The following is a 17,164-nucleotide window of genomic DNA, read 5'->3' on the forward strand; positions in this document are numbered from 1 at the left end:
CTGTGTCTTCACGTGTCATTCGAGGCTGGTCTCCGTTCGGATGTGTCTTTGCTTTCCATTGGATAGTGTTTCAGGGTTCCATTGGCTGTACGGGAGAGATATTGAAGCTGAAAGTGCGGAGAGGTCGTATCGACCGAATGTTTTTAGAGCAAAGATAATGGGATCACAGCCGCCACCAAAACCCTGGGAAAGACGGATCCCGGGAAATATCAGTGTCCCGTCCTTCCAGTAAGTGCGTTTCGCTACGTGACTGGGTTAGTCGTGCTTGACATCGGTGCTTGGTGCAGTTGCAGGCTCCATGTTGGTAGGGTTGACTGGAACGGCAAAAACTTACTGATATCACACGCTTAAATGTAGTACACAATTCCAAAGGCTCCACATGCGTCAAAAAATAAACTAGACGGACTCAGCGGGTCGGGTAACATCCCGCTGTGGAGGGAAATGGACAGACGACCTTCACGCACACAGATATTAGACCAGGAGTCCAAAATCTTTGTCAGCGGGGTAAATATTACGGGATCCTTTGAAAAGGCAAAGCAGGCCATGTAGATCTGTTAAAATAATTCAAAAGGTCAGGGCCATGTATTTGGAAGCGTAACAGCCCGCGGAAGAACTGTTAAAATTACGGATAATCGAACGGCCTAACTCCTATTTGGACGGGCTGGGCAATAGGAAAGATTTTAAAGTGGAAACAATTTTAAAATCAATCTACCGATGAATCAGGCAGATATGTGAATAAGACGATTTAGATTAGGACACAGTTGAGTATTAAATACCCTTCAGTTACTCGGATGGAATTGGAAGGTTGGCCAATATATTTGAACAAGCAAGTTGCGAGGTTCTGTGCCTTCCGTGGCTTTCTGCTATAAATGAGAAAACTGGATATTTGTGGGAAAGCACTATACTATCATTTTGAAAATCAAAACAACCCTTCAAAATTGTATAATGGCCTTTTCCAACTTTCAGTGAGCTATTGATCAATAGCTGGTAACAGTTGCTCGGGATACAGTATTTTCAGAATTATTCAAAATACTGATGGTACACTACTGTTCTATGTAAAACCAGTTTTTTTTTGCCTGTAATGGCATGTACAGTGGGATCCTCTGAATGAAAGTAATAAACATTGGGGAAGTGTATTCTCTGAATGGAAAAACAGCTAACAGCCTGAAGCAAAATGCAATCTTTGCCATATGTGCTTTTCCAGTAGGAAGCTCAGTAACTGTAGTTCTAGGGACTGTCACTTTGCTTTGTGGAGATCCTCAACAAATGATAATCATGACGGAGCTTGCTCATCCTTTTTATAGGAGTGTCATTTTTGACCTGCAGAAGATTCTGTTGAACTGCAGAACTGTCGAATTAATTAAATATTGATGGCAATCATTTGCATCTTGAATTGATTTTTATTTAAGAAATGCACTGAATTGTGTAATATATTTTTGAAAACTGCATAAGGGAGAATAAATGCTGTAAAATTATTATGTTATTAGCACTTTAAACATGCATATATATTTGGCATCGGAAAGCTATGCAACACTGATTTAGATTTTTTTAAATAACAAAGATTGTAAGAATGAGGAGTTTATTGAATTTTGGAGAGTGACTACAATATTTTAGATTGCAACTGTGGTTACATTTGTACAATATGCCAGTGATGGAGGAGTAAGAGTCCAGTGAGAACAGATTATTATGAATGATCATGATTAACTAGAGCGTTGTTGTGCATTCACTCATCCAGGTATGGTATGGGATTTGCAAAGTCTTCTGACGAGTTTTGTAGATGCTGGGTAGGTGTTGAGTCGAGGAGATGAGAAAGACTCACTAGTTTAGTTATTATCTTAAAATACAATATTGATATGGCTGGTCCACTTCAGACTTTGGGTAAATATGACTGCCCACTTTCACACATTTTAAAAAAATCACAAGCGTCTTTGTGTTTATCTCTTTGATACTCCAGCCTCTGGAGTATCATTTACTTCATCTTTATACTCAATGGCATCTTGCTCAGATTCTTTATTGTGCCAAGGCAAGACTCTCCGAACATAGAAAACCTACAGCACAATACAGGCCCTTCAGCCCACAATGCTATGCTGAACAGATACCTATTTTAGAAATTACCTAGGGTTACCCATAGCCCTCTATTTTTGTAAGCTCCATGTACCAGTCCAGGAGTCTCTTAAAAGACCCTATTTTATCCACCTCCACCATCGTCACCGGCAGCCCATTCCACGCACTCACCACTCTCTGCATAAAAAAACTTATCCCTGACATCTCCTCTGTACCTACTTCCAAGCACCTGAAAACTATGCTCTCTCATGCTAGCCATTTCAGCCCTGGGAAAAAGCGTCTGACTATCCACATGATCAATGCCTCACGTTGGCGCGTGGCCTGGTGGATAAGGCATCGGTCTAGTGATCTGAAGGTTACTGGTTCGAGCCTCAGCTGAGGCAGCGTGTTGTGTCCTTGAGCAAGGCACTTAACAACACATTGCTCTGTGACGACACCAGTGCCAAGCTGCTTGGGTCCTAGTGCCCTTCCCTTGGACAACATTGGTGGCGTGGAGAGGTGAATGCTTGCAGCTTGGGCAACTGCCAGTCTCCCATACAACCCTGCCCAGGCCTGCGCCCTGGAAACCTTCCAAGGTGCAAATCCATGGTCTCACAAGACTAACGGATGCCTATTTAATGCCTCTCATCATCTTGTACACCTTTATCAGGTCATCTCTCATCCTCCATCGCTCCAACAAGAAAAGGCCAAGTTCACTCAACCTGTTCTCATAAGGAATGCTCCCCAATCCAGGCAGCATCCTTGTAAATCTCCTCTGTACCCTTTCCACATCCTTCCTGACAGTACTCCAAGTGGGTTCTGACCTGGGTCCGATATAGGTGTAATGTTACCTCTCGGCTGTTGAACTCCCATGATTGATGAAGGCCAATGCACTGTATGCCTTCTCAACCACAGAGTCAACCTGTGCAGCAGCTTTGAGTGTCCTATGGATTCAGGCCCCAAGATCACTCTGATCCTCCATACTGCCAAGAGTCTTACCATTAATACTATATTCTGCCATCATATTTGACCTACCAAAATGAACCACCTCACACTTACCAGGGTTAAACTCCATCTGCCACTTGTCAGCCCAGGTTTGCATCCTATCAATGTCCCGCTGTAACCTCTGACAGCCCTCCGCACTATCCACAACACTTCCAACTTTTGTATCATCAGCAAACTTATTTACTCATCCCTCCACTTCCTCATCCAGGTAATTTATAAAAATCATGAAGGCACACCACTGGTCACCAACCCCCATGCAGAATATAACCCGTCTGCAGCCACTCTTTGCCTTCTGTTGGCAAGCCAATTCTGGATCCACAAAGCAATGTCCCCTTGGATCTCATGCCTCATTATTTTCTCAATAAGCCTTGCATGGGGTACCTTATCAAATGCCTTGCTGAAATCCATATACGCTACATCTACGGCTCTACCTTCATCAATGTGTTTAGTCACATACTCAAAAAATTCAATCAGGCTCATAAGGCACGACCTGCCCTTGACAAAGCCATGCTGACTATTCCTAATCATGTTTCTCCAAATGTTCATAAATCCTGCCTGTCAGGATCTTCTCCATTAACTTACCAACCACTGAAGTTAGACACACTGGTCTATAATTTCCTGGGCTATCTCTACTCCCTTTTTTTAAAATTAGTTTTTCAAAACATTTTACAAATTAAAAACCCCAAATCCCAATGAGGAACATTAATACAGTGCAAAATTAAGCATACAATAACAATATGCTACAAAGGAAGAGTCTACTCCCTTTCTTGAATAAGGGAACAACATCTGCAACCCTCTAATCCTCCGGAACCTCTTCCGTCCCCACTGATGATGCAAAGATCATCACTAGAGGCTCAGCAATCTCCTCCCTTGCCTCCCACAGTAGCCTGGGGTACATCTCGTCTGGTCTCGGTGACTTATCCAACTTGATGCTTTTCAAAAGCTCCAGCACATCCTCTTTCTTAATGTCTATATGCTCAAGCTTTTCAGTCTGCTGAAAGTCAGCCCTACAATCGCCAAGATCCTTTTCTGTAGTGAGTACTGAAGCAAAGTATTCATTAATTATCTCTGCTATCTCCTCCGGTTCCATACACACTTTTCCACTGTCACACTTGATCGGTCCTATTCTCTCACATCTTCTCATACTTGTAGATTGCCTTGGGGTTTTCCTTACTCTTGCTTGCCAAAGCCTTCTCATGGCCCCTTCCTAATTTCATTTTGAAGCTCCTTCCTGCTAGCCTTATAATTTTCTAGATTTCTATCATTACCTAGTTTATTTTTTGAACCTTTTGTAACCCATCTCTAACTCAGCACTTGCTTAGACAAAGGTTGCTATCACATAAAGAGTAGAACCCAAAATGTGTTGAAACTTCAGTATTACTAATTCTACCTTTAATTTTAATTATCCTGTCACCAGATATGTAAGTTGTTGCATTAACTGGCTCAATAATATTTAATAAAGAACTAGCAGTCCAATCTAAGTTTCTTGTAATCCTTTCCTTCAGATTATAAATCCATCTACCCCTTTGGGAAGTAACTCACGAATAAATAAAACTCATGTTTTATTTGTAATGACATTTTTAGTGGGTGTTATTCTATCATATTCAATTCCTAAGCACAAAGTTAATTTTAGTGTTTATAGTTACTAACCAACCAAGTGCTTAAAACAAAATACAGAAGACAGTCATTAGGACGGTCAACTTCTTGGAGAATGCAGCATGAGAAAAGGCCCTTCAGTCCAACTTTTCTATGCTGATGCATAATGCTCTCCAAACTAGTCCATTAGGCCATATCTCTCTAAACCCCCCCATCCCCACCCCCATCGATATACTTATCCAAATATCCTGTGAATGCTGTTGTTATTATCTTTCTTAACTACTTTCTCTGGCAGCTCATTGTATATACAGACAGCACCCTCTGCATGAAGAAATTGCCCCTCAGGTCCCCTTTAAGTCTTAGCCTATCAACTTAACCCTACACACTTTGGTATTTAATTTCCCTAACTGGGGGAAAAAGAACAACAAAGGTCCCAGAGTAATTACGTAAGCATTTTTGTTTTTGGCCACGTCTGTGCATCCTTTGCTGCATCAATGCTTACTTCGGTATCAGGAAGCAAATAAGATTCCCCCATCACAAAATATTAATAACTATTAATATATTACAGTTCATAATAAATATTATACACTGAAGCAACATTAGGTCTGACCTAATCCGTATCATCATTGGTAATACTGGATTTGAATAGGTTCAAAGGTATTATCAAAATATTTCTTCTCCAGATGTTCAGTTTAAATTTAGCCAGTATGAAATATCCTGTAGTCTACTTAATGAAGGTTATTAAATCCAATCTGTTTATAGCAGACAATGTGAAAAGGTGATCTTCCCTGCTCTCTGAATGTGCTGTCTCCAGATTCTCCTGTTGCCTGTAAATGCTGTCTCTACAAAGGACAAATCATCGTATCCTTGTAATGTTTCTCATTCAGATTTATTCCTAAAGACAATGTCATTTTGTAAATTGAGGTCATTGATATTAATCTTATTTGTAAACAAAAGGTGATTAGATTTTTAAATGAATCATGGCTCTCTTTAAGCAAACTTTTGACGAGCACTATTTTCCTGAATGCAGTTATTTTCTGATTCTTTGTTTTCTTTTGTTGAAACTATTGAACAAAACTGTTGAAACTTTGTATTTCCTGAATTTCAGATCTGCTGATTTGGTATCTGGCCTGCCTGCGAGACAAAGACAGCCTGTCGTTACACGAATTCCACCTCCTGTTCCTCCAAGAGTATCGCAACAGACTGGAATTGGCAATCTCAGCACTTATAGATCTGCCTATAACACCTTCTCTCCAGCATACACACCATACGGAAGCTCTTTATATGGAGGCTATACCCCTTATAATTATGGATATGGAGGACTTGGCTATAACAGGTTTCGAACAGATGATATACCTCCCAGTAGATTTGTACGCCAGGCAGAAGAAAGCAGCAGAGGAGCATTTCATTCTATTGAAAGTATTGTCCATGCATTTGCTTCTGTTAGTATGATGCTTGATGCTACTTTTTCAGCAGTTTACAACAGTTTCAGAGCAGTCTTGGATGTTGCTAATCACTTTTCCAGACTCCGGGTGCACTTTACTAAAGTTCTGTCAGCATTTGCATTGATCCGAACTTTGAAGTATTTGTACAGGAAGCTACAAAGATTACTTGGCCTACGGAACAACTCCGACGTTGAGGAATTATGGGCAGAGAGTGCTGGCTCCGTGCTTCCAGCTGGAGCTGAAGACAAGTTACCTGGGTCAGGCAAATCTTGGCCCATTTTTATGTTTTTTGCAGTTGTTCTCGGAGGTCCTTATCTCATATGGAAATTATTAAGCTCTGCTACTTTTGAACCAGGTGAGAAGGTCTCCAACAAATAAATATGTTGTAATTATTTTATTTATTATAGGTACAAGGCTTACATGTAAAAGGCTTGAAAGGCTTACATGTAAAGGTAATTCATTGGTAAGGTCTTTGAGAATGATGCGCAGCAATAATTATTTTGTACATGGAGCAAAAGCCAGATACTGGGATCCTCAGCAGGTCGAGCAGCATTAGCATGAGTGAAACAGTTGACCTTTTGAGTCAACAACCAATTGACAGAACAACCAAAAGTTAAAGAAAACGAGGGTGGTGAGGTGCAGAGAGCAGAGGGTATGTTAGGCTTAGACCTCCAACTTCATTTACGAGCATATCACAGATATTCTGTTGTCTGTACCCGTACCCCCTTGGCAATGTAACCTGTTTGTCTTCTCACTCTTACTGTTGTGAGGAAGTATCCTGGGCCTGAGATGTTGATGGGCTTCATAAAGATCGGTCGAAGAATCAAAGGCTGAGGGAAGATATCATGGAGGTTTAAAACTTCAAAGTAATTGTATTTACGCAAGATATTTGTAGGGAGTTGGTAATAATGCCTAAAATTTAGGTCTGCTGACTCTGCTTCTCTTCCCGTGGATAATGCCTCACCTGCTGAGCACTTCCAACATTCGTTTATGAGATGGCCATTTCAGGCTTTTTGAGAGGGTCAACCTTTTCTGCATAACTGAACTATAGTATACTGTTTGGAAATTAATGAATTTCAATCAACAGAAATTTGTCATGTGCAGTAAAATTCCACTAATCCAACACCCCTGCGAACTTTTAGTGCTGGACTAACAGATTTTCCGGCTATTGGATGTTATGCCTCCCCAGACATGTTATTTCACAGCTTTTATATGTTATACAAGAAATTCTCTAGTGAATGCAGTGAGTGAGTGGTTGAAAACTGACTGCTCAGGACCTCATCCCTGACTGTGACCACACTTTGGACACTGACCCCAAACCAGCCTCCACCCCTGTCCTGGCCATATGAACCACTTGCACTCAAGCTCCCCCATTTTCATTCCAGACATGAGCAGAATCCAAATTTATAGGTTTTCCAACCGTCAGATGCTGTATTATTGGAGTTTCATTTTGGCTGTAAGTTCCATGCATTTCAATTTGCTCTCTTCCAGAGGGTCCCTTGGTGATTTAGCTATAAATTCGATTGGGGAAGTTTGAATACAGATTCTGCTTGCAGGGAGCCAGTTTAGTCCCATTGAGTTTGCTATTTTCTGGATAGGAGGCGGAGGTGAATTCAAAGTACACAAGATGGAGACTGTACATTAAAGCAAAATGATAATTGTGTAATCTCAAATATTTCAATCAAATTCAGTAACTTTTAAATTAGTTACTGCATTTTCCTATTTTTCTGTCTGCTTTGATGATGGAGTTTGATTCTTTCGTTAGAAGGGAAACATTAATATTACCTAAAATTTAGGTCTGTTGATTCAGTTGTGGACATCATAAAGATCAGTAGGATCAAAGGCTGAGGGAGGTTCATAAAACTATGAAGGAATTGTATTTACCCAAGATATTTGAAGTGCGTAGTAATAATATAAGCAAAAAGTATGCCTCTAAGTGTCAGAAAAGATCGCAGAAAGTATTTTTCCTCTGTTACATTGTCAAAACACATCATTTGTAAATTTGGTCAGAATAATTAAGCTGTAACAGGTGAAATGAGGTGGCAGCTAGTTAAATAGGTCAGGGCCCTATTCAGTATTAATAATAAAATACAACATTTTAAAATAGTTAAATAATTACATAGAAGTTTTTGTGAAATAAACTGTACTTTTTTCCCATCCTTTGAAACTGCTTTATGGATTTGGTATTGTGAGAGTTTCAAAAACTGGAACATAATATTAGGTATGGAACAAATGCTAATTAGAGTAATAGCCTTTGACAATCTCATTTTTGTAGGCAACAGCACAAAAGCTGTTTCTTTTAAAGCCTTTTTTTAAGCTAAATATGTAGCTATTGTTTAAATGTGTCACAGCCTTAAAACTAAACCAGAGCCACATTAGTTTTATTTTAAATTGTGTTTGTTAGCAGGTCACGATTCCATCTTGTATTTTGGTCAGGAGTCTGAATCGTGATCTGAGGCTAATCACGTAATACAGATTGCAATCCATTCACATCAGGCAGCTTCTCACTGTACGGAGGGGAGTCTATTCATTGCACAAACAAACTCTGTGCTCCAAATGACTGCATTGATCTATTTTGAAAAAAATTAACAGTATACTGTCTTCGAGAGCTTTGCACTTAATTATGCTGTTTTCATATAGAGTTTTCTGATATGTTCTGTTATATTTTAACTACATCTGGAGTAGAGTATTTACTATGATTCCACATAGAAGTTGTGAATTGTTTCCAATCTTTCTCCCTTACAACTGGAGCTTTCTTAAAAACCTGCCATATCATTTGTTTCCAACTTTGTCTGTAGACCATTAACTGAGCTGAAATTATGATGGACAAAGATAATTGGTGGAACTTGATCATGTATCAAAAGTTTCATGAGAAATTCTGCTCTAAGCTATATGGGCAATTATCAGCTCTGTCCTAACAATTTGCTTGGCACTCTGGATGCAATTCCAGAATGAGAACACCATTGGAATTGGTAATATTGCATTATCCGGTGAAGGATGCATTACTGACAGCTCGTCTCCATTGGGAATCTTGGCAGGAACCCTAGCTGTTCCTGATCCTGTGCACAGCACAATCCATAGAACACTACAGCACAGTACAGGCCCTTCAGCCCTCCATGTTGTGCTGACCCATATAATCCGTAAAAAAAAGTACTACCCCATAACCCTCCATTTTTCTTTCATCCATGTGCTTGTCCAAGCAGCTCTTAAATACAACTAATGTTTTAGCCTCCACCACCATCCCTGGCAAGTCATTCCAGGCACTCACAATCCTCTGTGTAAAAAAAACTTACCCCTAATGTCTCCCCTAAACTTCCCTCCCTTAGTTTTGTACATATGCCCTCTGGTGTTCGCTATTGGTGCCCTGGGAAACCAATATCTATGCCTCTCATAATCTTGTAGACCTCTATCAAGTCCCCTCTCATTTTTCTACGCTCGAAAGAGAAAAGTCCCAGCTCTGCTAACCTTGCTTCATATGACTTGTTCTCCAAACCAGGCAACATCCTAGTAAATCTCCTCTGCACCCTCTCCATAGCTTCCACATCCTTCCTATAATGAGGTGACCAGAATTGAACACAATACTCTAAGTGCGGTCTCACCAGAGATTTGTAGAGTTACAACATGACCTCTCTATTCTTGAACGCGATCCCCCTGTTAATGAAGCCTAGCATCCCATAGGCCTTCTTAACTAACCTATCAACCTGTGCAGCGACCTTGAGGGATGTATAGATTTGAACCCCAAGGTCCTTTTGTTCATCCACACTCTTAAGTAACTGACCATTAATCCTGTATTCAGTCTTTTGGTTTGTCCTTCCAAAATGCATCACCTCACACTTGTCTGGATTGAACTCCATCTGCCATTTTTCTGCCCAACTCTGCAGCCTGTCTGTATCCTCTTGTAACCTTTGACCACCTACAGCTCCATCCACAACTCCTCCAATCTTCATGTCATCCGCAGACTTACTCACCCATCCTTCCGCCTCTACATCCAGGTCATTTATAAAAATCACAAATAGCAGAGGTCCCAAGACAGATCCCTGCGGCACTCCACTAGTCACCGACCTCCAGGCAGAATACTTTCCTTCCATAACTACCCTCTGCTTTCTTCCTTTAAGCCAATTTTTTATTCAAACAGCCGGGGTTCCACTTATCCTATGCCTCATGACTTTCTGGATGAGCCTCTCATGAGGGACCTTGTCAAATGCTTTGCTAAAGTCCATGTAGAACACATCCACTGCCCTACCCTCATCAGTTTCTTTTGTTATCTCTTCAAAAAACTCTATCAGGCTCGTGAGGCATGATCTTCCCTTCACAAAGCCATGTTGACTATCCATGAGTAGACTGTACTTCTCCAAATGCTCATAGATCCTATCCTTAAGAATCCTTTCCAGTAGTTTGCAGACCACCGACGTAAGACTCACCGGTCTATAGTTTCCAGGTTTTTCCCTATTACCTTTTTTAAACAAGGGAACTACATTTGCCATTCTCCAGTCCTCCGGCACTTCTGCTGCAGCCAAAGAGGATTCAAAGATCATAGCTAATGCTCCTGCGATCTCTTCTCTCAATTCTCACACAACCTGGGGTGTATCATATCCGGCCCTGGGGATTTATCAATCTTAATGTTTTTAAGAAGATCCAGCACTACTACTTCCTTAATCTCCACATTGTCCAGCAAACAGGCCCGCTCTACTTCGACCTCATCCTGATCAAGATCCTTTTCACTTGTGAATACTGAAGCAAAGTATTCATTTAGGACCTCCCCAACCTCCTCCGCCTCCAGGCACATGTTGCCCTCTTTATCCTTTAGCGGTCCCACCTTTGTTCTTGTCATCCTCCTATTCTTCACATACGCATAGAACGCCTTGGGGTTCTCCTTAATCCTACATGCCAAAGCCTTCTCATGCCCCCTTCGAGCTCTCCTAAGTCCTTTCTTTAGCTCCTTCCTGGCTACCCTATATTTCTCATGAGCCCCTCCTACTTCCTGCTTCTTATATCTAACATATGCTTCCTTTTTCCTCAACGAGTTGCCTGACGTGTTTCATCAGCCACGGTTCCCTTTTCCTACCATTTTTTTCCTTGTCTCAGTGGGACAAACCTATCCTGAACTCAGCTCAAGTGGTCCCTAAACTTCTCCCACATTACTTCTGTGCTTTCCCCTTTGAACATCTGTTTCCAAATTACTCTCGCTAGTTCCTGCCTCATCCCTTCAAAGTTAGCCCTTCCCCAGTTAAGCACTTTACCATTTTGTCTGATTTTATCCCTTTCCATAGCTATGCTGAAGCTAAGGGAGTTGTGGTCACTCTCACCAAAATGCTGCCCCACCAAGAGGTCTGTCACCTGACCAGGCTCATTACCCAGAACTAGATCCAGTATAGCCTCTCCTCTCGTCGGCCGGTCCACATACTGTGTCAGGAATCTTTCTTGAACACACCTGAAAAATTCAGCCCCATCTATCCCCCTTGCACTCAGGAGGTGCCAGTCAATATGAGGGAAGTTGAAATCACCCATAACTACTACCCTGTATTTCCTGCACCATTCTAAAATTTGCCTGCTTATCTGCTCCTCAGTGTCCCGAGGGCTATTTGGGGGCCTATAGGCTACTCCCAGCACAGTGATCCCTTCCTATTTCTGACTTCCACTCAGACTGACTCCGTGGACACTCCTTCTGCAGCGTCTTCCCTTTCTGTAGCCGTGATACTATCCCTGACCAGCAATGCCACTCCACCCCCCCCCCCACCTTTTCTACCTCCCATCCTATTCCTTTTAAAACACCTGAACTCTGGTACCTGCATCATCCAATCCTGCCCTTCCTCCAACCAAGTTTCAGTAACGGCCACAATCTCGTAGTTCCATGTACTAATCCATGCTCTAAGTTCATCCTCCTTGTTCCTAATACTCCTAGCATTGAAATAGACACATTTCAACCCCTTTAACTGGCTACAATTATGTTCTGTCCCCTGCCTGTCCTTCCTCCTCAACTCAGAACTCTTAGCATCATGCCCTTGTCCTTCTACCTCAATCCCTGCACTCACATTCTGATTCCCACCCCCCCGCCAAACAAGTTTAAACCCTTCCCAACAGCTCTATCAAACCTGCCCACCAGGATATTGGTCCCCCTGGGATTCAAGTGCAACCCATCCTTTTTGTACAGGTCACACCCACCCCAAAAGAGGCCCCAATGATCCACAAATCTGAATCCCTGCTCCCTGCTCCAATCCCTCAGCCACGCATTTATCCTCCACCTCATTCTATTCCTATTCTCACTGTCATGTGGCACAGACAGTAATCCTGAGATTACTACCTTTGAGGTCCTGCTTTTCAACTTCCTTCCTAACTCCCTGTAGTCTTCTTTCAGGACTTCTTCCCTTTTCCTATCTATGTCATTGGTACCAATATGTATACCACGATTTCTGGCTGTTCTCCCTCCCACCGCAGGATATCTGGACGTGATCAGAAACATCCTGGACCCTGGCACCTGGGAGGCAAACTACCATCAGAGTTTCTTTCCTGCGTCCACAGAATCGCTTGTCTGAACCCCTGACTATAGAGTCCGCTATCACTACTGCCCTCCTCTTCCCTTCCCTATCCTTCAGAGGCACGCCACTGTCGCTTCCCCAGGTAGGCTGTCCCCCCCCCCCCCTCCAACAGTACTCAAACAGGAGTACTTATTGTCAAGGGGTACAGCCACAGGGGTACTCTCTAGTACCTGACTCTTTCCCTTTCCTCTCCTGACTGTGACCCATTTCTCTGTCCCCCGTGGCCCCAGAGTGACCACCTGTCTGTAACTCCTCTCTATCACCACCTCACTCTCCCTGACCAGACAAAAGTCATCGAGCTGTAGCTCCAGTTCACTAACACCACTAACACTGTGTGTGTGTGTGGGGGGGGGGCTTGGATTTCCAGCATCTACAGATTTTCTCTTGTTTGATATCCGAACTTTTAGGGGATTTTAAGTGGATTCACTAATCCAAATAAACTCTCTGGAAGATACAGTATTTTTTAAAACAGATTGCTATATTTGTGACAGTGCAGTTACTAGTTGGTGACATAAACTCCATGATAGTGCACTCGTGAATTTTTGTCTTTAAATTGGTAACAGATGGTGATGACCACAATCTGGATATGAATAACCTTTTTCTATTTTTCAATAAAGAATCAACAAGTTGGGCAAATGGAGATGATGATCATATTGTTGCAAGAGCAGAGTATGATTTCACTGCTGGGACAGAAGAAGAGCTGTCATTTCATTCAGGTGATCTGCTCAACCTGGCACCTAAAGGTGAGTTGTTTAACCATTTAACCAAAGTTTCATAACAAAGTAAAATGTATAATTTTTTGGTATATTAAAATTTGATGTTACCTATTAAAATTTATAAACTGAACCTGAAAAATAAAAGTTGCCATAATATAAAGTTTCAAAGTACTTGAAGAATCCTAATCCTAAATTCCTAATTTATTTCCTAAGATGTAAAATGCTGTTTAGTAGTTAATGTTTTCAATTTCTTCATCTCTTTATAAAACTGAGGAAGAAAGCTAAATTTAAAAATTTGAAGACTAATTACAGAGTAATTTTGGAATTGTTTTCTTTCTTCCCAAAAACCAACCATTCACTTTGGGTGGGGAGCTGGATATTCATACAGTACTTTAGAGCTGTCAAAATGCTGGGAGTGCTGAAAGTTATTTTCTATTTGACATTTGAAGAACACATCCATCAAGTTCTTTGTTACTGTATGACCCAATCTAAGTTGTTGTTTTACCTGAATTTGATACCGAGCCAAACGTAATTCTTTTGCTTTTTTCTTTTCAGAACAACAGCCAAAAGTGCGTGGGTGGTTGCTAGCCTGTTTGGATGGCCAAACAACTGGGTTAGTGCCGGCTAATTATGTCAGAATTTTAGGTAAAAGGCGGGGCAGAAAGCAAGTGGAGCAGGAAAGCATTGCAAAGCAAGAACCACAGAGACATGGTGATTCAGCAGCTGCAGGAACCTCATTCGAGGAACAGCAGGCAGTCTTTGAATCTGCTTTTTCTGAAACATCAAAACAAAATATGGATTCTAGCACTATAGAATCTATAAATACTGGGAAAGATATAATGAATGCTTGAAAATATCAATATTAATAAGGTTGATCCTTCCCTACCTGCCTTCTGCTCTATTAAATTCTATTCATAGGTTTTAAGCTTCTGGTGTACCATGTCTTTCATTCTCAATCTAGTAACATATTCTTTGATCAAAGAATTTGGAAAATTAATTTAAGTGACACCTACCACTCTGTATCCTTTTCCTGATCTATGTGCACCAGGTAAATAATGTACATGAGGACAAATAATTATTGGTTAGTAAAATTTTAATTTTGACTTAAGATTTCCACAACTCTGCGTTGACTGTCTGAATACGTTGTTTCTTTAGGGAAATATGGAATTGGTTCAATTAGCAGTGGATTGTTATATTGGTATAAATCAAAGCTTACTGCATGTGTAATATTTGAACACTCAGGGTTCATTGGTGTTTGCGTAATTAGTGATATTCCTGTAATTTTTGTAATAAATACAGGTTGTGATGCACAGTCAATTGATTAAATTAACCGGATCATTAAACCACAATAGCCATAAACTCAGAAGTTAAATGGACAAGGCAACCATGCATTTTTAAGCTGTTGACAAAACGCATACGAGAAAATATTGTCGGAATTAATTAAATAACCATGAAATTTGTACTAAAATTTGGCGGAATATTGTAATTTATAACAATGTTCCAACAAGGAGAAATTGTTGGTTAAGTAAAATTGTAGAATCTTCTTGCTTTTAAGGCTCATGATGAAGGGTGAAGATAGTGTAATGGAATGGATGTGACTAGATGTAAGTAGTAAATGATTAAATATAATTGTAAAATAATAGGGAAGTCCTTCTAAAAATAATCAAGTTGTGCAAATGGAGAACATTACATTGGAAGAGCAGAGAATGATTTCACAGCTGCGTCACAAGAGATCTCATCCTTTTGGTGATGTACTCATTCTATTAAAAACTGGTCTTTTCATGTCTATATGCAACTTGGAATCCATAACACAAACATTCTTACTATATAATTAGTCAATAAAAATTGTACAGTCTTGTTTACATTGTGAAAGTTTATACATATTTAATGTCGTGCCCTCCTATTTTACCATGTATCAGAGCTCCGTGCATTTTCAAAGGGATGATGAATGTGTATTGCCCAAAAGATGTTCAGTCTTGTTAAATTAGGTCTGTGAGATGTTTAAGTATGTATATGTTTCATCCATATAAAGTTATTCCCATCTTATTATCCCCATGATACTAAACAAATACACTTGAACCCAATATGATGTGCGTGTAGATTAGGAGGATCAGTGTTCTGATGTTAATGCAGGTGGGTATCTGTGATGGGATTGACCTCCAAGCTCTTGTGTTACCATACAGATGAACTATAGACCAAGATTCTTTGGCTTGGGTTTGAATCTAAGAGGTAATTCTGATTACTGTTAAGATATTTGCTCAAAATTTTCACAAAAATAGACAGCTACTACACAAGGAATTAGCAGAGTTCATTTCAAAACATGAAAACACTGGATCACCCTCACAAACTACTAAATGCACTGCATTTCTATACTTTTCGTGAGTTTAGCACTGGAGGGTCAACTTGTTAGAGTTTCTCAGCAGTCATGCTTAGAAATCTGCCAGCTGAATTTGTGGCATGTTGCAATCCCAATGATTATTGATCTCAATAGAGATGAACAGCTACAAGGGCATTGGTAACTGTTTCTGTGAATTGGGATCATTTAAATTATCGTGGCTTTTCTAGTGTCAATTTTTTATCATAATTTTAAAGTTTGAAGGTCAGACATTCATGAAAGATGTTTTATGGTTTTGACAGCCAGTGGGGCCTGGAGTGTGGCATCTTCAGCTGTAGGAACATTTCTGTAGGATTTTTGATTTTGCAGTGGATGGTTGGTGAATTTCTGTAGGGAAATGTAATAGCCCTTGCTTAGTAAACAAAGTTGTGAAACAGTTGAAGACTAGTAATTACTTGACCTGTTTTACCATATCATTTACTATTGCAGTTTTCAATTCGTCTTTTAATTGTGTAGTAGATGATGAAAGCATTTGATGTGAATACTTTTAACGTATTTCTCAGTTACAAAGATAACGCAGTATAATTTTACTGGTTTGAAAAGTAATACTTTTTCGAAGGATTTCCTTTACTATCGTACAAAGGCATACCACAGAAATGTTGAGGTATCTTTATTAGTTAAATTTCAGACAAATTCTGAACTTTTTCATGAAAAATCTGTTAATGTACAAAATTATGGGTATTCTAAAAGTAAGCTTCATTAAAATGATTACCAAAGTATAAATGGAGTATGTTGTACAGTGTTTTTTTTTGCCTGCATCTCAAATCCCTTAAATATTTTAATGGTACTTGTCAACAGATGCGTGCATTTGCTATTGCTGTATTACTGATTTATTTGATTTTTTTTAATTTATTAATTACTGATGTATTTGAGTGTTCAGTAATGCATGAGGGCAATTTATGCAGATTATCCAGAACCCATTTTGAGAACACATGCAATTAGTTGTGTAATAAATTTGCCATAAAAATAAGGGTCTTATGAGTAACAAACTTTTAAACTTGGCTTCAATTAAGTTTCATTTGTAGTCATTTCATTTTCTTTGGCAATAAAAGTTTTTAAATTAGTGAGAAAATCTATCATCTGCAAAGATGACAATATTGAGAATAATTTACAGTGCAAATTAGTTTCAGAACAGTTAAACTCAAGTGGATAGTTAGATCATTTGAAGAATATTTTGTTTGAAACTAAAACATGTTTTCTACAGTAATGTGAAATTTATAAAGGTAGAAATAACAGATGCATTTTGCATTCACAGGAAAGATCAATCTGAGTACTTTGTCATATTGAAAACCATTGTACAATGTACTGACATCAATAAAAATATTTTCTCAGAAATATTATTGAAGATTATTTCAATAATGCTGTCACATAGTCATAATCACACAAAGGGGAATGTCCCAAAAACTTGTAATAATGGCAAGAGATTAA

At 39.8% G+C, this 17,164-nt stretch overlaps 1 protein-coding gene across 1 annotated transcript; it reads left to right on the plus strand.

Annotated features, from left to right (window-relative positions):
- Nucleotides 1-31: 31 nt before the first annotated feature.
- pex13 (peroxisomal biogenesis factor 13) lies at nucleotides 32-17,071 on the plus strand. The gene is made up of 4 exons (XM_073051062.1): nucleotides 32-228; nucleotides 5,753-6,444; nucleotides 13,243-13,368; nucleotides 13,897-17,071. The coding sequence occupies exons 1-4, from the start codon at nucleotides 41-43 to the stop codon at nucleotides 14,190-14,192; spliced, it is 1,302 nt and encodes a 433-aa protein (XP_072907163.1). The 5' UTR covers nucleotides 32-40; the 3' UTR covers nucleotides 14,193-17,071.
- The last annotated feature ends 93 nt before the right edge of the window (nucleotides 17,072-17,164 follow it).

The sequence above is a fragment of the Hemitrygon akajei genome, chromosome 7 (genome assembly GCF_048418815.1).
Source record: "Hemitrygon akajei chromosome 7, sHemAka1.3, whole genome shotgun sequence".
NCBI lineage: Eukaryota > Metazoa > Chordata > Chondrichthyes > Myliobatiformes > Dasyatidae > Hemitrygon > Hemitrygon akajei.